The sequence below is a fragment of the Oncorhynchus mykiss genome, chromosome 9, assembly GCF_013265735.2.
Source record: "Oncorhynchus mykiss isolate Arlee chromosome 9, USDA_OmykA_1.1, whole genome shotgun sequence".
Lineage (NCBI taxonomy): Eukaryota > Metazoa > Chordata > Actinopteri > Salmoniformes > Salmonidae > Oncorhynchus > Oncorhynchus mykiss.
This window is the reverse complement of record NC_048573.1, coordinates 68,296,171-68,317,903: the sequence shown is the minus strand read 5'-3', so window position 1 is coordinate 68,317,903 and position 21,733 is coordinate 68,296,171. Positions and strand designations below refer to the sequence as shown.

Genomic DNA, 21,733 nt, shown 5'->3' with positions numbered 1-21,733 from the left:
AGGACAGTGGTGTCTCTCCAGGTGTGAGGAGCAGGGCTCTGAAGGACAGTGGTGTCTCTCCAGGTGTGAGGAGCAGGGCTCTGAAGGACAGTGGTGGACTCTCCAGGTGTGAGGAGCAGGGCTCTGAAGGACAGTGGTGTCTCTCCAGGTGTGAGGAGCAGGGCTCTGAAGGACAGTGGTAGACTCTCCAGGTGTGAGGACCACGGCATGAAGGACAGTGGTGGACTCTCCAGGTGTGAGGACCACGGCATGAAGGACAGTGGTGGACTCTCCAGGTGTGAGGACCAGGGCTCTGAAGGACAGTGATGGACTCTCCAGGTGTGAGGAGCAGGGCTCTGAAGGACAGTGGGTGTCTCTCCAGGTGTGAGGAGCAGGGCTCTGAAGGACAGTGGTAGACTCTCCAGGTGTGAGGACCACGGCATGAAGGACAGTGATGGACTCTCCAGGTGTGAGGACCAGAGCCATGAAGGACAGTGATGGACTCTCCAGGTGTGAGGACCAGGGCTCTGAAGAACAGTGGTGGACTCTCCAGGTGTGAGGAGCAGGGCTCTGAAGGACAGTGGTGTCTCTCCAGGTGTGAGGACCAGGGCCATGAAGGACAGTGGTAGACTCTCCAGGTATGAGGACCACGGCATGAAGGACAGTGATGGACTCTCCAGGTGTGAGGACCAGGGCTCTGATGGACAGTGATGGACTCTCCAGGTGTGAGGATCAGGGCTCTGAAGGACAGTGATGGACTCTCCAGGTGTGAGGACCAGGGCTCTGAAGGACAGTGATGGACTCTCAAGGTGTGAGGATCAGGGCTCTGAAGGACAGTGATGGACTCTCCAGGTGTGAGGAGCAGGGCTCTGAAGGACAGTGATGGACTCTCCAGGTGTGAGGAGCAGGGCCATGAAGGACAGTGATGGACTCTCCAGGTGTGAGGAGCAGGGCTCTGAAGGACAGTGATGGACTCTCCAGGTGTGAGGACCACGGCATGAAGGACAGTGATGGACTCTCCAGGTGTGAGGACCAGGGCTCTGAAGGACAGTGATGGACTCTCCAGGTGTGAGGATCAGGGCTCTGAAGGATAGTGGGTGTCTCTCCAGGTGTGAGGAGCAGGGCTCTGAAGGACAGTGGTGTCTCTCCAGGTGTGAGGAGCAGGGCTCTGAAGGACAGTGGTGTCTCTCCAGGTGTGAGGAGCAGGGCTCTGAAGGACAGTCAGGGCCAACAGTGAGGAGGTGGGGCTGGGCAGGGACTTGTAGGTCAGGGAGGGGGAAAGAATCACTTCATCCACAATTGACATAGATTCCTGGATAGAAAACCCAAAATACATTGGTACACACACAGACAGAGAGAGAGAGTGAAAAAAGCATCTGCCCTACTTCCTGCTCATCCTTCTCAGAGAAATGTGGGGCTGTCATGACAAATAATGTCCCCAAGACAAAAATGGTCCCCCCCTGAGTCACAATGGGAATCGATAAACTATTACACTTTTGAGCAGGGGGACACTATTTGGCATGACAGGCCTTCTAGTGGTTGAAGAGGGAACTGGCTAGTGAAGTCAAACCTCTAATAAGACTAGTGGTAAGTCCCATATAGAAGGATAGAGGACTCTTTTTTTGTATTTGTCCCATTATGGCATCTGTGAGCGTACGGGCAGCGCCATTGAGGCCATCTCCACTTTGAAGTAGTCCCTTTTCTTCTTCTACTACTTCTATGAGTTGATAAACAAACTGAAACGGTGCATACTGCCACCTGGAGTGTGTTGTTTAAAGAGGGATAAGCCAAGGTTGGTGATTTACTGCCCCCTGCAGTTATGGAATATTTTATCACAATTACAATTAGTTGACTGATCCCTCCTGATGACCTGGGTGGAATTATGTGACTCGTCCTTAACCCACAGCAAGTCCCTCCCAGTTGACGACTTCAAACTGGTAAAAGTCCTCAATAGTGATGCCCATGGTAAAACAGGCTTTTGGGCAGTAGAGTCCTTTATCATTCTCTATGATAAGTCTCACTCATTTGTGAAGTGTGACCCCTTGTGGACTACTAGAGGCTGCTATTTGATGATGCTTATTCATCCTTATTGATTTACAGTCGTTCCTATTTCATTAGTTCAATATATTGTCTTATTCCAGGCTGATGTTTTTGGTGTGCAGGGTTGCAATTTTTCCATCATTGCATGTAATTCAGATCGTGTCTGTCCTGCTCTCAAAGACATTGCCAATATGAGCTTTACATTTTTTAAATGTTATTGAGAGGCTAATATGAGTGTAATATTAAAACCTTACAGTTTTGGACTATTCATCCGAGGACTTCATTTTTTAAATGTTATTGAGAGGCTAATATGAGTGTAATATTAAAAGCTTACAGTTTTGGACTATTCCAAATCTTTTCATTCAGAGTGAAAATATTAATACACCATTTTACAGTTCTAGAAGTTCACACTAGTGGGCTACAGGTAAGCAGCGGTGAAAATCAAACCAAATCAAATTGTGTGGAAATTGCGTAAGGAAGGAGTTTCCAAAACAACAGGGGGAACATTTTCGGCATGCAAAATGTTTTGAGGCTCATGCCCGGTGGTCCGATAGTGGTTCATTCCCGGAGTGATATTTTTTCACCAATTCCACCCCTGATTGTAAATGGAGTATTGAGACAGAAAGAAATTCCCTGGTTCTACACATTCAATTAGCATAATGTGTAATAACAATGTAATTGTGACACAATGTTGCACAACATGTTTAGACAGGGGGAAAGGTTTTTCCCCTGTGTTTCACAAGGACGCTTTGATTTAAGTCAAAACCACAGGCCTATAAAAACTTCACTAGGTCAGTCAGAAGAGAAGTAAGGTTATCTCATGTAGATCACTAGAATCTCATGTAGATCACTCTCAAAAATTGCTGGATAGGAAAGTCAGTTTCTGGGTTTATGAAAATCAGTGCTTCAAGTTATCTGCGAGGGGAGATCTGATAAACATACTCACAAGCTGTAAACACATTCTTTATGAGCGCGCATCACTTCAGGTAAGCTACAACTTTTCATTAATTCTTTGATTATTGACTATTCATTTTTGTTGAAGTTGATTGGTTGGTTTAATGTGATTGACTTTTTCTTTTTTTGACCTTTTTTGACTTAACTTAATACATGGAGAAAATATTGATTTGTTTTTCAACATTATTTGAACCTGATTGTTGACATTGGATTTGCATTGAACTTTGGAGGAAAAAATGTACAAGAACTTAAAGGTTCAATGCAGCCATTTTGATCTCACCATCAAATCATTTCTGGGTAACAACTAAGTATCTAACTTGGGTTGTTTTTAATTAAAATGGTCAAAAAGATACAAAAAATAGCTTCTACCATTTTGATCTCATAGTCCCGTCTATGAATTTGAGAGTGGTGACATTTCTCCAGTCCCATCCCTCAGCTGTTTAGCTCAAAAAGCACCTTTATTCATTGATATAATACAAACAGGCCTGGGGAAGCCTTGTTACACCAGACTAGAGCAAGGCTGTGTACTCACATAAAGTAGGGGATTTCCATTAGCAGGCTGGGACAGAACCAGTGGACTATGGACCTTTAAGTGAAAACAGACAGTTAAACATAAACTCCCTAACCAAGGATGTCTCATCTGAAGGGGATACCTCAAGACTGAAATATCTATCCAATTAATGTATGTATGGTAGCCCTGTAATGACATAAACATCATTTGTATTATATTTAAATAATTTGCATTATTTTCTACTTTTGTGCAAGGGGGATGATGAGGAACTGTATACTGCTGGTTATCTTTGGAGTCTACCTGCAAGTGGTGAAATGCACCCCAAGATGTCCACTATATGGTTCTATAGCAGTTTGCACCAACCTGTCTCTATATCAGGTCCCTGCACTGCCTCCATACATTACCCATGTGTATATGAGGGATAACTACATCAGTGAGATAAACGAGACGTCTTTCTCTGGGCTTGAAGGGCTAAAGGAACTGGACCTCAGTTGGCAACGTGTCAATGGGCTAACTATAAGAACTAACACCTTTCAAAGACTGGCAAACTTGGCAGTGCTCTATTTAGGACATAATAGAGGTTTACAGATTGAGCCAGGTGCGTTTGTGGGACTGTCCAACCTGAGAACACTCTCTCTGTATGTGTGTGACCTGACTGAATCCATATTACAGGGCGACTATCTCAGGCCCCTGGTGTCTTTGAAAACGCTAGATCTGTATGGTAACCAAGTGAAAAGAATCCAACCTTCACCATTCTTTGTGAACATGACAGATTTCCAAGAGTTAAACATTACCCTAAACCAGATGGAAAGCATATGTGAGGAAGATTTGCTTGGCTTTTGTGGAAAACACTTTCGGTTGCTCAATTTGAACAGTGTCTCTCTATATGGTATGACTCAAAATGGTTTTGACTGGAAACGATGTGGAAATCCCTTTAGAAACATGTCTATAGAGACACTTGACTTATCTTCCAACGGATTCAACGTGGACAAGGCTAAATTGTTTTTCAATGCAATCCAAGGAACGAAAATTCACCATATTATTCTGGAACACAGCACTATGGGAAAATCATTTGGTTTCAGCAATTTCAAAGACCCAAACAAGAAAACATTCAATGGCCTCAAGAATAGTGGCATCAAGATTCTAGATTTGTCCAAATGCTTTATATTTGCTTTGCAATATGCAGTATTCAGTCCACTGAGAGAGGTAGAGGACATAACATTAGCCCAAAACAAAATTAACCAGATTGACAGGGGGGCGTTTTGGGGTCTTGAAAATTTACAAAGGCTCAACCTGTCACACAATCTTATAGGGGAAATCTATTCTTACACATTTGACAATCTACCCAATATTTTAGAATTAGATTTATCTTACAATCATATTGGTGCATTGGGATATCAGGCATTTACAGGACTTCCAAACCTACAAATCCTGGATCTTACAGGAAACTCTATTCGCCAACTAGGTACATATGGTTACCTTGCACCACTACCAAACCTGCAACTTCTTAATTTGGCTGATAATAAGATCACATCCTTAGAGGGCCTCTTGGGCTTTGCTAACAGTACTATCATACTGAATGTTCAAAACAACAGGTTAACTAATTTAGAGGATGTATACATTGTGTTAGCTAAATTCATGCGCATTGAGCGTATCTGGTATGGTAACAACAACATAAAGTGGTGCATCTTTAGCAGTAATATTTCAGTGCCCGCTGTAAACTCTCTAAAGCTGCTGGAGCTCAGGAACATCGCCCTGCAGATTTTATGGGGACATGGAGTGTGTTTGGACGTATTTGAAAATCTTATCAAGCTTTTTAGTCTGGATTTAAGCTTTAACTCGCTGAGGGCTCTCCCAGATGGCATATTCAAAGGCCTCGTCTCTCTGGAAGAGATGGATCTCAGCTTCAACTCTCTCACATACCTCCAACCAGACATTTTCCCAGCGAGTCTCAAAACAGTTGACCTCTCTTACAATTTCCTCTCCTCTCCTGACCCAGCGGCTTTCAGTTCTCTCAGCTGGATCAACTTATATAGGAATCGCTTCCACTGTGACGGTGGCCTGAAGGACTTTCTGACGTGGATGAACAGGACCAACGTGACTTTTCCAGACCCCGGCGTGGCTGAATTCAGCTGTGAGTTCCCCTCGGATCTCCATGGTGTCAGCCTGTTGAATTACAGCAAAGTCATAACGGAAAAGTACCCAAAACCATCTTTGACAAAAATATAAAACAAGACAATTAGAGTTGGTATTATGTGTGTCATTTTCCATGCTATCTACTCTGTTTACACAATTGCTATTGGGAATCACATTTTATTTTGTTGCCTACAATATCCTGAATGTCATATGGCATAATGTATGATATAAATACCTCATCAACACATCTTTAGTTTATCACACAGCGTAAAACAAATCAGCCAAAAGACAGTAAAAAGGTGTCTTCCAAAAGCATTATTTTCAAATGTTTGTCTAAAGGAAAATACATATATATATATATATTGTCATTCTGTGCTTTTTTCCGTTATCTCACCACAAGACCCAATCCTTTGTGAAGTGTGAGCCCCTGTGGACTACTAAAGAGGCTGCTATTTGATGCTTATTTAAGCAATAAAGGCCCGGGGGGGAGTGGTATTTGGCCAATATACCACGACTAAGGGCTGTTCTTAAGCACGACGCAACGAGGAGTGCCTGGATACAGCCCTTAGCCGTGGTATATTGGCCATATACCACAAACCCAGAGGTGCATTATTGCTATTAGAAACTGGTTACCAACATAATTAGAGCAGTAAAAATACATGTTTTGTCATGCCTGTGTTATACGGTCTGATATACCACCGCTGTCAACCAATCCGCATTCAGGGCTCAAACCACCCAGGTTATAGCTATCCTTATATAGCCATTCATTTTTCATTAATTCAATATATTGTCTTATTCCAGACAGAGTTCATTTTGCGTGCAGGGTTGCGATTTTATCAACATTATATGTAATTTCAGATCATATCTGTCCTGCTCCCAAAAACATTACCAATACGAACTTAATTTCTTTTTTAAATTAAGATAAATGTTTGTATTCTGAGAGGCTAATATGATTGTAATAACAATGACATTTTGAACTATTCAGAATGTTTTAATTCAGAGAGAATGTATGAATAAACATCCCCCCCTGTAAATCGCTCTGTATAAGAACGTTTGCTAAATGACTAAAATGTCAATTCCACGCCAGATAGCAGCTAGATAGGTTTAATATCCCACGCCTGATAGCAGCTAGATAGGTTTAATATCCCATGCCAAATAGCAGCTAGAGAGGTTTAATATCCCACGTCTGATAGCAGCTAGATAGGTTTAATATCCCACGCCTGATAGCAGCTAGATAGGTTTAATATCCCACGCCTGATAACAGCTAGAGAGGTTTAATATCTCACGCCTGATAACAGCTAGATAGGTTTAATATCCCACGCCAGATAACAGCTAGATCGGTTTAATATCCCACGTCTGATAGCAGCTAGATAGGTTTAATATCCCACGCCTGATAACAGCTAGATAGGTTTAATATCCCACGCCAGATAACAGCTAGATAGGTTTAATATCCCACGCCTGATAGCAGCTAGATAGGTTTAATATCCCACGCCTGATAACAGCTAGAGAGGTTTAATATCCCACGCCTGATAACAGCTAGATCGGTTTAATATCCCACGCCTGATAACAGCTAGAGAGGTTTAATATCCCACGTCTGATAGCAGCTAGATAGGTTTAATATCCCACGCCTGATAACAGCTAGAGAGGTTTAATATCCCACGTCTGATAGCAGCTAGATAGGTTTAATATCCCACGCCTGATAGCAGCTAGATAGGTTTAATATCCCACGCCTGATAACAGCTAGAGGTTTAATATCCCACGCCAGATAGCAGCTAGATAGGTTTAATATCCCACGCCTGATAACAGCTAGATAGGTTTAATATCCCACGCCTGATAGCAGCTAGATAGGTTTAATATCCCACGCCTGATAACAGCTAGAGAGGTTTAATATCCCACGCCTGATAACAGCTAGATTGGTTTAATATCCCACGCCTGATAGCAGCTAGATAGGTTTAATATCCCACGCCTGATAACAGCTAGATAGGTTTAATATCCCAAGCCAGATAGCAGCTAGAGAGGTTTAATATCCCACGCCTGATAACAGCTAGAGAGGTTTAATATCCCACGCCAGATAGCAGCTAGATAGGTTTAGTATCTCACGCATGTTCGTTCAATCTTCCAGTACGCCACGTTTATTTGTCACCTCCCCCCTTTATACAGAACACAACCTGCTTCGTCTGTTCATTAGGTTTGGCCTAATCCAGGTGCTACACAGGGTCCCCAATCAATTTATTAATAACTGCAAAATAACATTATTTTGAAAATAGAATGTACTCAATCTAGTGTCTCAACGCGTCCTTTTTTCGGTGAAGATCATAGCCCTCTCTCGCTCTCTCCGACCACAGGTTTATGACGGTCATAAATACCTAAAACTCTTTGCCCCACTCAGCAAAAATGGAGGTTAGGAATCCCTTTGTTACCACAGAGAAAGACTGTGCAATATGGTAAACTCAAAAGATTGAATAATGTAACAATATTTCTGTATTCCAACCAATTGAAATTGTCCGTGGGTACTCAAAGAACAATCATGTTGAATTCCTTTACTAATTTGTAATGTAACAATGTTATGGGATTTTTTATGAATAATTACTAAATTATGTATACATTTAATTTAGAACTAGAACTAAACAGAATACTACTATGTTACTGTATGAATGTATGAATCTTTTTATAATCATAATACTGAATATAATGTGTGTAGTTTTAGTCAAGAATTAGAACAAGGACTTTCTGTTCCTTGTTAGAAACTAATGGAGCTATCATCAGACAGGCTGGAATACTGTTTTCCTTACAGGACATTCTGTCCCTACCAGGGAGGGGAGAGACCGTGGGCTTGTTGTAGATTGTTTAACAGGTGGCAGACAATCTGAGAAGGCTTGTGAACTATATTGCCATTGTATCTGAGAGGAGGGACATTTATGACGAAATGTGAGGTATATAAACCAATGTACATGGTATTATGACCAGAGCTCTCGGGAATTAATGCTATTGATTAATTTTGAGACTGATCTTTGTCTATTTTATGCAAATAAGAACCTTACAAATTCTTAGAAACGGACAAAGTGTTTTGCTTTGTTACAATTGAATTGGTTAATGAACACATAGTTACTAAATTCATGTAACAAACTACCACAGCTGAACAACATAACTGTTTCTCTGAATGTGTATATTTCCCAGTTACCAGATTTACATTTGAATGTTGTATAAAATTAATGATTGAGTATGGGACTACTTTTTAAAAGATGAAATGTGATGTTAGCCTTCTAAATGAGAGTATGGTTTTTCATGTAAAGTTTCAACTAGTCAGTGACCACAGAGCACATTTACAAAATGTACATTTAGTCAAGATAACGCCAGGACAGGGTCCCCACGTTGAAATGGCTAAAACGCTAGACCAAAACACGCAGGGTGATGCTAGCGTGTGAAGTGGTTCAAACTACAACTCTACCAAAGGACAAGGCCAGAGAACGTGGAGATCATCACCACGCTGAAATGGTGAAGAAATCTACAAACTACAGACCAATTATTCAGGCTGCAGCTTTTTAAGTACTTTAGTCTAGTAAACGCAAACAGTCGAATGACCGAATAGTACTCTGACGTATCTATTATAACAAGCTACAACTCCCAAAGACTTTGATCTATGGTGGACAAACCAGAGACTTTCTGTCGAAAATCTATCCAGCAGACGGGCGATCGCAGAGAGGGACAACAAAGGCCCTCTCTGCGAAGGGGTGGGGCCACTCTTGAGCTGGCCCCACCCCTTTCCTTTGTCTACCAAGCCGTCATATCGACTTAGCCCACTAGGGACTTTTGTGTATCATGTCAGTAACCAATGTATAACTATTGTGTGTGTGTGTGTGTGTGTGTGTTTATGTAATTCTGTGATTGATTAGTTGGTAAATAAATAAGCCAATTTGTTTATCGCTGATTCATGATTTATGTTAGGATTCGTGCAGATATCCAAAGGCTTGCAACGTTTAGGAATGAGACGAGGTCACAATACATTAATAGAAGACTAATCGATAAGATAAAATATCTGAAGTTAAATTTGGGAAATTTAAACTCTATAAAACATTTCCCCGTGGAACCCCGACTTCCTAGCTAATTACTATTCCGTGATTTGTTTAATTACTGAATAATTATACAGAGAATTGATTTGATAAATATAACTGTCTTCACATTTAAATGATTGAATGAATGAATGGCCCACAGACTCATGCCTTCATTTAATTGAGTGGTGGAGTTCGTTTTGGATGGCTGGTGCCTCGGTTGGATGAGGATTCACTTAAGGACCAATGGAATGGTCTAAAATGAGAACTCTGCCCACCTGGGGTACCTGGCCATGCAAAACAAACTTCACCATTAATACACTAATGATAATACACATTTCTACACAACTGCTCTGACCCAAACACAACTGTGATGGCTCTGATCTTTTCACATTGTCTTTTACTGCTTGGTTGGTGGATGCACAATCCCGCATGATATGACTCAGTAGTGTGAAAAACTGTTATAAGCTACAGAGATAAGCATTGCCACTTCGTTTGCAAACCTTGAATACTTCTAGCACATGTAGGGTATGGACTTGAAGGCACAAAGTATAAAACAGACTATAGACTTAAAAATAACTGTCTTTATTTCTTTAGAAACAAAGGCATTAATTATAGTAATAGTTACTCTGCTGTAAAGACTGTTAGATGTCAGTCTTCTATGGGGATTGGCTGAAATAAACAACAGTATCTCTCTCCAGTTGAAATACCACCTCAACAAAGTATAAATATAACTAAGCAATTCCCTCATTTCTTTTTGACATCGACTTACATTTTTCTATTTTGCGGCTTTAAGCATGACACGTCAAGCTCCTGTTAACACATATTCAAAACACACACGCACAAATGATGAACATGCTGATAATGAAGATTGTTTAAATTCAACAAACCAAAAAAGAAGTCATGAAGATTAAAAAATAAAATATAGAACAGATATTTACATACATTTGAGTTGATTTTGTACCCAAAAATACATATTTTTCCTAGTTTACTTAATGCCACGTTGATTGGCACATTCATTGACAACCCACAGTGGCTCATATCAACTCCATCTGGTTTTAAAGTGTCAATATGGAAAGTGGTGAAACCAGAATGAATTCTCTATTCAATGGAGTGCAGCATGGTTCAACTAGGCTAGAGTCCTGGGGCTATTCAATGGAGTGCAGCATGGTTCAACTAGGCTAGAGTCCTGGGGCTATTCAATGGAGTGCAGCATGGTTCAACTAGGCTAGAGTCCTGGGGCTATTCAATGGAGTGCAGCATGGTTCAACTAGGCTAGAGTCCTGGGGCTATTCAATGGAGTGCAGCATGGTTCAACTAGGCTAGAGTCCTGGGGCTATTCAATGGAGTGCAGCATGGTTCAACTAGAGTCCTGGGGCTATTCAATGGAGTGCAGCATGGTTCAACTAGGCTAGAGTCCTGGGGCTATTCAATGGAGTGCAGCATGGTTCAACTAGAGTCCTGGGGCTATTCAATGGAGTGCAGCATGGTTCAACTAGAGTCCTGGGGCTATCACGATTATTTATTCTGACTCGGGCTGTATCTCAATATTCTAGTGGCTTCCTTCCATTGTGTCCGTCATCTGCACAGTTGTGTTCTGAAAACATAGAACAGTTGAAAGCAATATGGTTGACCCCTTACCAGGCCTTCGCTTTCTCCTGTCCAGTTCCTTTACCTCGGTGCAGATCAGGAGATGAGGACAAGAGGAATCCACAAAAATTGTCTGAATCTGCCAGAATTCCATCATTTGGGTATTCAATTAAAAAAATCTGTCGATGTGCCCTTGAGCAAGGCGCTTAACACCAATTGCTCTTGTAGGTTGCTCTGGATAAGAGCGTCTGTTAAAATGACTAACATGTAAAAGGTATTAAACATCCTATGGTCTGGCGCTGGCATTGAACAGTATTAACACTTGGAGGGGGAACTAATCTGCAACGTGGTATATTGAACAGTATTAACACTTGGAGGGGGAACTAATCTGCAACGTGGTATATTGAACAGTATTAACACTTGGGGGAGGAACTAATCTGCAACGTGGTATATTGAACAGTATTAACACTTGGGGGAGGGGGAACTAATCTGCAACGTGGTATATTGAACAATATTAACACTTGGGGGAGGGGGAACTAATCTGCAACGTGGTATATTGAACAGTATTAACACTTGGAGGGGGAACTAATCTGCAACGTGGTATATTGAACAATATTAACACTTGGAGGGGGAACTAATCTGCAACGTGGTATATTGAACAGTATTAACACTTGGGGGACGGGGAACTAATCTGCAACGTGGTATATTGAACAATATTAACACTTGGGGGAGGGGGAACTAATCTGCAACGTGGTATATTGAACAATATTAACACTTGGGGGAGGAACTAATCTGCAACGTGGTATATTGAACAGTATTAACACTTGGAGGGGGAACTAATCTGCAACGTGGTATATTGAACAATATTAACACTTGGGGGAGGGGGAACTAATCTGCAACGTGGTATATTGAACAGTATTAACACTTGGAGGGGGAACTAATCTGCAACGTGGTATATTGAACAATATTAACACTTGGGGGAGGGGGAACTAATCTGCAACGTGGTATATTGAACAGTATTAACACTTGGGGGAGGGGGAACTAATCTGCAACGTGGTATATTGAACAGTATTAACACTTGGGGGAGGGGGAACTAATCTGCAACGTGGTATATTGAACAGTATTAACACTTGGGGGAGGAACTAATCTGCAACGTGGTATATTGAACAGTATTAACACTTGGGGGAGGGGGAACTAATCTGCAACGTGGTATATTGAACAATATTAACACTTGGGGGAGGGGGAACTAATCTGCAACGTGGTATATTGAACAGTATTAACACTTGGGGGAGGAACTAATCTGCAACGTGGTATATTGAACAATATTAACACTTGGGGGAGGGGGAACTAATCTGCAACGTGGTATATTGAACAGTATTAACACTTGGGGGAGGAACTAATCTGCAACGTGGTATATTGAACAATATTAACACTTGGGGGAGGAACTAATCTGCAACGTGGTATATTGAACAGTATTAACACTTGGGGGAGGGGGAACTAATCTGCAACGTGGTATATTGAACAGTATTAACACTTGGAGGGGGAACTAATCTGCAACGTGGTATATTGAACAGTATTAACACTTGGGGGAGGAACTAATCTGCAACGTGGTATATTGAACAATATTAACACTTGGGGGAGGAGGAACTAATCTGCAACGTGGTATATTGAACAATATTAACACTTGGGGGAGGAGGAACTAATCTGCAACGTGGTATATTGAACAGTATTAACACTTGGGGGAGGAACTAATCTGCAACGTGGTATATTGAACAATATTAACACTTGGGGGAGGAGGAACTAATCTGCAACGTGGTATATTGAACAATATTAACACTTGGGGGAGGAGGAACTAATCTGCAACGTGGTATATTGAACAGTATTAACACTTGGGGGAGGAACTAATCTGCAACGTGGTATATTGAACAGTATTAACACTTGGGGGAGGAACTAATCTGCAACGTGGTATATTGAACAGTATTAACACTTGGGGGAGGAACTAATCTGCAACGTGGTATATTGAACAGTATTAACACTTGGGGGAGGGGGAACTAATCTGCAACGTGGTATATTGAACAATATTAACACTTGGGGGAGGGGGAACTAATCTGCAACGTGGTATATTGAACAGTATTAACACTTGGGGGAGGAACTAATCTGCAACGTGGTATATTGAACAGTATTAACACTTGGGGGAGGGGGAACTAATCTGCAACGTGGTATATTGAACAATATTAACACTTGGGGGAGGGGGAACTAATCTGCAACGTGGTATATTGAACAATATTAACACTTGGGGGGGGAACTAATCTGCAACGTGGTATATTGAACAATATTAACACTTGGGGGAGGGGGAACTAATCTGCAACGTGGTATATTGAACAATATTAACACTTGGGGGAGGGGGAACTAATCTGCAACGTGGTATATTGAACAGTATTAACACTTGGGGGAGGGGGAACTAATCTGCAACGTGGTATATTGAACAATATTAACACTTGGGGGAGGGGGAACTAATCTGCAACGTGGTATATTGAACAGTATTAACACTTGGGGGAGGGGGAACTAATCTGCAACGTGGTATATTGAACAGTATTAACACTTGGGGGAGGAACTAATCTGCAACGTGGTATATTGAACAGTATTAACACTTGGGGGAGGAACTAATCTGCAACGTGGTATATTGAACAATATTAACACTTGGGGGAGGGGGAACTAATCTGCAACGTGGTATATTGAACAATATTAACACTTGGAGGGGGAACTAATCTGCAACGTGGTATATTGAACAGTATTAACACTTGGAGGGGGAACTAATCTGCAACGTGGTATATTGAACAATATTAACACTTGGGGGAGGGGGAACTAATCTGCAACGTGGTATATTGAACAATATTAACACTTGGAGGGGGAACTAATCTGCAACGTGGTATATTGAACAGTATTAACACTTGGGGGAGGAACTAATCTGCAACGTGGTATATTGAACAGTATTAACACTTGGAGGGGGAACTAATCTGCAACGTGGTATATTGAACAATATTAACACTTGGGGGAGGAACTAATCTGCAACGTGGTATATTGAACAGTATTAACACTTGGGGGAGGGGGAACTAATCTGCAACGTGGTATATTGAACAGTATTAACACTTGGAGGGGGAACTAATCTGCAACGTGGTATATTGAACAGTATTAACACTTGGGGGAGGGGGAACTAATCTGCAACGTGGTATATTGAACAGTATTAACACTTGGGGGAGGGGGAACTAATCTGCAACGTGGTATATTGAACAATATTAACACTTGGGGGAGGAACTAATCTGCAACGTGGTATATTGAACAGTATTAACACTTGGGGGAGGAACTAATCTGCAACGTGGTATATTGAACAGTATTAACACTTGGGGGAGGGGGAACTAATCTGCAAAGTTAAAAAGTTCATAACAATGTTGAAGAATAGAATGAATCCCTATGTGCATTCCAAATGGTCCCCAATTCACTATATAGTGCACTACTGTTGACCATAAGCCTATGGGCCCTGTTCAAAGGAAAGGAACATACCTAGTCAGTTGCACAACTCAATGCATTCAACTGAAATATAGTCTTCCACATTTAGTACTGCAGTATTAGAGTTCCATTTGGGACACATCCTATATCATATACCAGATCCATTAAAGAAGATCATCAACGGTTTCTGAAGCGCCTGGGAGTTTTGACACCAGTGCTGTGACTGACAGGAAAACAAAGCCAGGGGAGTCTGACACGAACGCTGTGATTGGTAGATTGGCAGAGCGCGAGTGACAGACAAGCATTATTGCACATTTCAGATGATACACATCATGAAATGATTCAATCAGAACACATTTTCCGGATGTTTCAATTCAGCATCTAATTTCTTTCGGATATCACAGTGGTGAGCAATAGAATACAGTGGTGAGCAATAGAATACAGTGGTGAGCAATAGAATACAGTGGTGAGCAATAGAATACAGTGGTGAGCAATAGAATACAGTGGTGAGCAAGAGAATACAGTGGTGAGCAAGAGAATACAGTGGTGAGCAAGAGAATACAGTGGTGAGCAAGAGAATACAGTGGTGAGCAAGAGAATACAGTGGTGAGCAAGAGAATACAGTGGTGAGCAAGAGAATACAGTGGTGAGCAATAGAATACAGTGGTGAGCAAGATAATACAGTGGTGAGCAATAGAATACAGTGGTGAGCAAGAGAATACAGTGGTGAGCAAGAGAATACAGTGGTGAGCAAGAGAATACAGTGGTGAGCAAGAGAATACAGTGGTGAGCAAGAGAATACAGTGGTGAGCAATACTTTCATAATAATAAAACTTCTGAAGGAGGAATACAAAACTAGTTTAAATATAGATTTTATTCCAAATAGCATCCTATTCCCTATATAGTGCCCTGGTCAAAAGCAGAGCACTAAATAGGGAATAGGGTGCCATTTGGGACACAAATATAGACAGAATAATAAAAGAAGCATGACATTTTTCAGAAATGGACCAATAATGGTATTAGTGGTTGTTTTCTGCTTGCCTCCGTTTCTCCCTTGAAAATACACGGTAGTAGACACATACAATCAGTATTTGTTAACACCGATTTAACAGCCCTTAAAATGTCGCTCTCCTCTCCTCCATTGTAGTTCTAGCCTGGTCCCATATCTGTTTGGGTTGTACAGCCAACTCCCATGGCCATTGTCATGCCACAGCACCAACGAATCTGGGACCAGGCTATTTTTTGTAACGTTTCCCTTGCAACACCTTACGGAGTCAAAATGGTGGGAGAGAGAGCGCGAGCTTAAGAAATATAACAATAGACAAACATTTGCAGGCACTCAGATGATAATATTATTCCAAAAGGTCGTCTGATAAGAGGGAACCTCAGTGATAGAGATGTTTGGTGTTGACGGGAGAGGGGCTTGTAGAAATCACATCGCCCAATCACTATTCCATGTCGTTTTCATCGAAGATGGGTGGCTCAAAATCACATACCGCCTCAAAGGTCAGCCCTGTGAGGAAGGGAGGGAGATAGAAATGTTTTTCGCAGGTGTTTCAGAGCTGTCTGAGGGGTTGTGAGCAGAGCAGAGCAAAATACATTTATTTTGCAAGATGGAAAAAGTTTGGTCCCACTTTACTTTAAAGCATTCAGGTATAATGGCCCCGTCTATTCCATTCTACATACGTTTCCATTCTTCGATGTCCAGATCGCGGCTCTCAAAGCTCTGGTCGTAGGGGTCAGCCTCAGGCTCGTCGTCTGGGTCGTGGTACTGGGAGAAGTAGGGGTGGGCCAGTGCCTCGGCAGCCGTGATCCTCTTATCTGTGTCCAGAACCAACATCTTCTCCAGCAGGTCCACAGCTACAAGCAGAAAAACATCATCCATACCAACAGGGTCCATATTCACAAAGACTCTCAGTGTAGGAGTGCTGTTATAGGATCAGTTTAGCTTTTTCCATCATAAATTGATAAAGATTGTATGGACAGGGGGAACCTAAAAAAGCACCTACTCTATGATGCTTTTTGAAAATGGCTGCAGCAGGCCATCTTATGACTCCTTCCTCTCATTATCATCATAAATTATAACATCTTGGGGTCTGATTTACAGCCAAGTGTTCTGAGTATAAAATTATTCCAACACTACCTTGTGGGTTGGCTCCAATGAACACGTCAGAAAAATTCCTCTTGGGCATCTGAGGCAAGGATTTGATGTAGTTCCTTGCCTGAAAACCAATGGGAGTAAAGAGATCAGAGGTTAAAGGCCATTAGAACACAAAACAAGGCTGGCATCCAAAACAGCACCGTATTAACTACATAATGCCCTGTTTGACCAGGTCCCATAGGGCTCTGCATAGGCACTATGTAGAACATAGGGTGCCATTTGGAATACAATTCAAAGCCACAAGATGACCCCTTTTCTTTTGGGGTCATAAGGTTGGTTTCCCCGACCCAGATTAAGGCTACTCATTCTGGGTAACAACAACAAAAAAAATCTTTATCTGGGGCTGCGAAAGCGGCCACTAACATTGTATTCAGAGAGTAAAGACTATGATTAGCACTAATTAGTCCCATATTAGACAAGGACTTTTCCCAAACCACATCATATTCCCCATGTCACCACTTGTGACTGTGCACTATAAAGGGAATAGGGTGCCATTTGGGATCCCTCATCAGGAGAAATGTGACTAGATTTACTCATAACCATATTGTCCCAGTCACTTGATCATATGGCAGCATTGGCAAGAATTTGATTAATTATCAGCACTGCTAAGAGAGGGTTTCATTGCAGATTTGGTGAATGTGCAAAGAGAGAGAGAGAAAGCAGAAGGAGAAGAAACAGTATTTAAAAACATTTTTTTTTTTTACCTTAGGCAAGTCAGTTAAGAACAAATTCATATTTTCAATGACGGCCTAGGAACAGTGGGTTAACTGCCTGTTCAGGGGCAGAACGACAGATTTGTACCTTGTCAGCTCGGGGATTTGAACTTGGAACCTTCCGGTTACTAGTCCAACGCTCTAACCACTAGGCCACCCTGCCGCCCCATGAGTATGTAAACAATAACCGAGTATTGTTTATTTATTTGGTTGCAGTACTTACTGTATAATCTAGCACCATGTAATATAGCTACCATCTATTCAATCAGTTCACACTTCAAGAAGAGGAACTGCAATACTGTGAATTTCAGTTCCTACTTTTCTTACCACACTGTTGTCAGAGGAGGAAGTGTTTCAAACAAATTCTGGTTCAGGCAATGTGCCATAGTTTGTTAGTGTGCAATTCTAGACATATTAATACTTTATATGGTTTCATAATTCTTTACAACACTGCTATGGCAAGCCAAACATTAGAAGGCAAGAGAGTAGTTGCTGCTTGACTTGCATTGACGTACAGCAAGCATCAGACGCCACTCAGTGGTTATAGTAGAGCGCTTTGGGTAGTAGAACATAGAAACCTACAGTCGAGAAAAGCAGCAATGTCAAAATGCTACATGTATGTTTGTCTACTTCCTCTTTATGTGGGAGCAAATATCATCTAAGGAGGTTGTAATATTGTAGCACTGGGTATGTGGCAGTACTCTGGGCTAGATGTGACGGAGGTGGCAGTGCTCTGGGCTAGATGTGACGGAGGTGGCACTGCTCTGGGCTAGGTGTGACGGCGGTGGCACTGCTCTGGGCTAGGTGTGACGGAGGTGGCACTGCTCTGGGCTAGGTGTGACGGCGGTGGCACTGCTCTGGGCTAGGTGTGACGGAGGTGGCAGCGCTCTGGGCTAGGTGTGACGGAGGTGGCAGCGCTCTGGGCTAGGTGTGACGGAGGTGGCAGCGCTCTGGGCTAGGTGTGACGGAGGTGGCAGCGCTCTGGGCTAGGTGTGACGGAGGTGGCAGCGCTCTGGGCTAGGTGTGACGGAGGTGGCACTGCTCTGGGCTAGGTGTGACGGAGGTGGCACTGCTCTGGGCTAGGTGTGACGGCGGTGGCACTGCTCTGGGCTAGGTGTGACGGCGGTGGCACTGCTCTGGGCTAGATGTGACGGCGGTGGCACTGCTCTGGGCTAGGTGTGACGGCGGTGGCACTGCTCTGGGCTAGGTGTGACGGAGGTGGCACTGCTCTGGGCTAGATGTGACGGCGGTGGCACTGCTCTGGGCTAGGTGTGACGGCGGTGGCACTGCTCTGGGCTAGGTGTGACGGAGGTGGCAGTGCTCTGGGCTAGGTGTGACGGAGGTGGCAGTGCTCTGGGCTAGGTGTGACGGAGGTGGCAGTGCTCTGGGCTAGGTGTGACGGCGGTGGCACTGCTCTGGGCTAGGTGTGACGGCGGTGGCACTGCTCTGGGCTAGGTGTGACGGCGGTGGCACTGCTCTGGGCTAGGTGTGACGGCGGTGGCACTGCTCTGGGCTAGGTGTGACGGCGGTGGCACTGCTCTGGGCTAGGTGTGACGGCGGTGGCACTGCTCTGGGCTAGGTGTGACGGCGGTGGCACTGCTCTGGGCTAGGTGTGACGGAGGTGGCACTGCTCTGGGCTAGATGTGACGGCGGTGGCACTGCTCTGGGCTAGGTGTGACGGCGGTGGCACTGCTCTGGGCTAGGTGTGACGGCGGTGGCACTGCTCTGGGCTAGGTGTGACGGCGGTGGCACTGCTCTGGGCTAGGTGTGACGGAGGTGGCACTGCTCTGGGCTAGATGTGACGGCGGTGGCACTGCTCTGGGCTAGGTGTGACGGCGGTGGCACTGCTCTGGGCTAGGTGTGACGGAGGTGGCACTGTTCTGGGCTAGGTGTGACGGAGGTGGCACTGCTCTGGGCTAGGTGTGACGGCGGTGGCACTGCTCTGGGCTAGGTGTGACGGCGGTGGCACTGCTCTGGGCTAGGTGTGACGGAGGTGGCAGTGCTCTGGGCAAGGTGTGACGGAGGTGGCAGTGCTCTGGGCTAGGTGTGACGGAGGTGGCACTGCTCTGGGCTAGGTGTGACGGAGGTGGCACTGCTCTGGGCTAGGTGTGACGGCGGTGGCACTGCTCTGGGCTAGGTGTGACGGCGGTGGCACTGCTCTGGGCTAGGTGTGACGGCGGTGGCACTGCTCTGGGCTAGGTGTGACGGCGGTGGTTCGGGCTAACCAGGGTTGGAGTCAATTTGGTCAACTCAGGGAGTAAAAATGCAATTTTCAGTTTACTTCCTGAATTGACTTGGAATTTACCAAAACCCTGGAGCTAACAGTCTTGTGGCACGCAGGTTCGAGGACTTGGGTTCAAATCCTTGCTTGGCCCCATATAGAATGCATTGAATTGAGTAATTTGGTCCTGCTCACCTCGTGGCTTGGCATCCTGCTTATTAGAGAGGCTGGGGGCGTTCCTGTCAGACGCATTATCTGCTGAAGCTGGTTTATATCTATCAGGTACGGGTCAAGGGGTATCAGCAGACAGCAGTATAGCAGAGACGGTAAGTTGACAAGCAGCTAGTCAGTGGGAGACCTGATGACTCGCATTAGCTCCTCGAGCTTATACCTGGCTTTCTGGCCTAGGCGTTTAGCTCCGCGGGCTAACAGTCTTCTTTATGAGTTTTATGGTAAGGCTCAACTCCTAAGACACTCTGCAAAAAAAAAAGTGAATAGTCCCATCTTTGGAGGGAAAGGTAAGAAAAGAGAGGGTGAGATTGTAAAGGTGTGTGTAAGGCAGACTGATAGCATGCTTGAGGTTATGTTAGAGAAGAGAAAGTTCAATTAGTCAGGAGAAAGTCAAGTTAATAAATCACAGGTGTGAAACCCAAAGCTTTGAACATAGAAGCAGGGCTCTATGCTGACCCTTTTTAGTTTAAAAAAATTTAGGCACACAGAAATTTAGGAGCACACCGAAAAAAATATTTTTGGTAATAAAGCTAGAATTCATAATTTTTCTAGGAGCACTGGTGCTCCTAAATTTAAATTCCAGATCACACAGCAAAATATTTAGGCGCATATGCAAGTAAAATGGTCGCACTGTAGAGCCCTGAGAAATGTATGTTCATTTATCCAAGTGAAGAATTTGTTTTCAAATCAAAACAGGTATTGCATTTGACCCCATCTCACAAACAGAGATTTCAAAGGATGTAAACATGTAAAATAGTTGTTGTTGCTGAAGAGTATAACACACTTCACAAATTGATGCAAAAACAAATAATTACCAGGGACTTTAGCAATTTAAGCAAGCAGAGACCTTGCAGCATAATAACTATGTGTACAACTCACAGACGAAGAGGAGATTTTCATCAAGAGCTCAGGCTCTGGCGTCCCAACGAGCATCATTATTAGCTTCAACTGATCAATGTCTAACAGGTACCGTGTGTAAAGGAACAACAGGAGCTGGCTGGGGAGGGGAGAGGAACCAGCAAGAACAGTATTTGTTGTCTTTAAAAATAACTGAGCTGTACTTGATTGAGCTTGCCTGGCACAATGGAACCAAGAACAATGACAAATGCAGCCCGGGACATTGAATTGTCAGAGTTTCACACGGACTATAACATATATTATAAACTGGGTGGTTCAAGCCCTGAATGCTGATTGGCTGACAGCCATGGTATATCAGACCGTATACCACGGGCATGACAAAACATTTATTTTTACTGCTCTAATTATGTTGGTAAGAGGTTTATAATAGCAATAAGGCACCTCGGGGGTTTGTGATATGGACAAAATATCACGGCTAAGGTCTGTATCCAGGCACTCTGCGTTGCGTTGTGCCTAAGAACATCCTTTGGCCGTGGTATATTGGCCATATACACCACATCGCCTCGGGCCTTACTGCTATTATAAATTAAGTGTAACATGCTTGTACAAACTATAATCAGAATTGCCTCTCTGAATGGTTGAAAATCAACATGACCTATATTATATCGGAGGCCCTGTTTTGCGCAATCATGTGACATGCTTGGATTTGAACCTTTATTCAAATCTTGCTATGACACATGACTGTGCAAAACACAGGGCCCCAATTGGAATTGCTAGGTGTTA

General features: G+C 43.3%; 2 protein-coding genes across 3 annotated transcripts in view; one reads left to right on the top strand and one right to left on the bottom strand.

Annotated features, from left to right (window-relative positions):
- Nucleotides 1-2,854: 2,854 nt before the first annotated feature.
- Nucleotides 2,855-6,103, top strand: tlr5 (toll-like receptor 5; the record flags this gene model as incomplete). Its single annotated transcript, NM_001124208.1, is given in 2 exon segments — nt 2,855-3,005; nt 3,739-6,103. Coding segments are annotated over 2 exon segments (1,995 nt in total). The 3' UTR covers nt 5,714-6,103.
- A 4,133-nt stretch (nt 6,104-10,236) lies between these two features.
- LOC110532744 (mitogen-activated protein kinase 14A) overlaps nt 10,237-21,733 on the bottom strand; it is a 34,267-nt gene continuing 22,770 nt past the window's right edge. The window contains exons 9-12 of one of the 2 annotated variants that reach the window (XM_021616865.2): nt 20,972-21,051; nt 16,910-16,988; nt 16,453-16,626; nt 10,237-16,279 (exon numbers count right to left, since the gene is read on the bottom strand). In XM_021616865.2, the coding sequence (XP_021472540.1) occupies nt 16,215-16,279; nt 16,453-16,626; nt 16,910-16,988; nt 20,972-21,051 (398 nt within the window). In that variant the 3' untranslated portion in view covers nt 10,237-16,214. Of the gene's footprint in view, nt 16,280-16,452; nt 16,627-16,909; nt 16,989-20,056; nt 20,137-20,971; nt 21,052-21,733 lie in introns of both variants that reach the window. The other variant, XM_021616866.2, reaches the window with a different exon arrangement.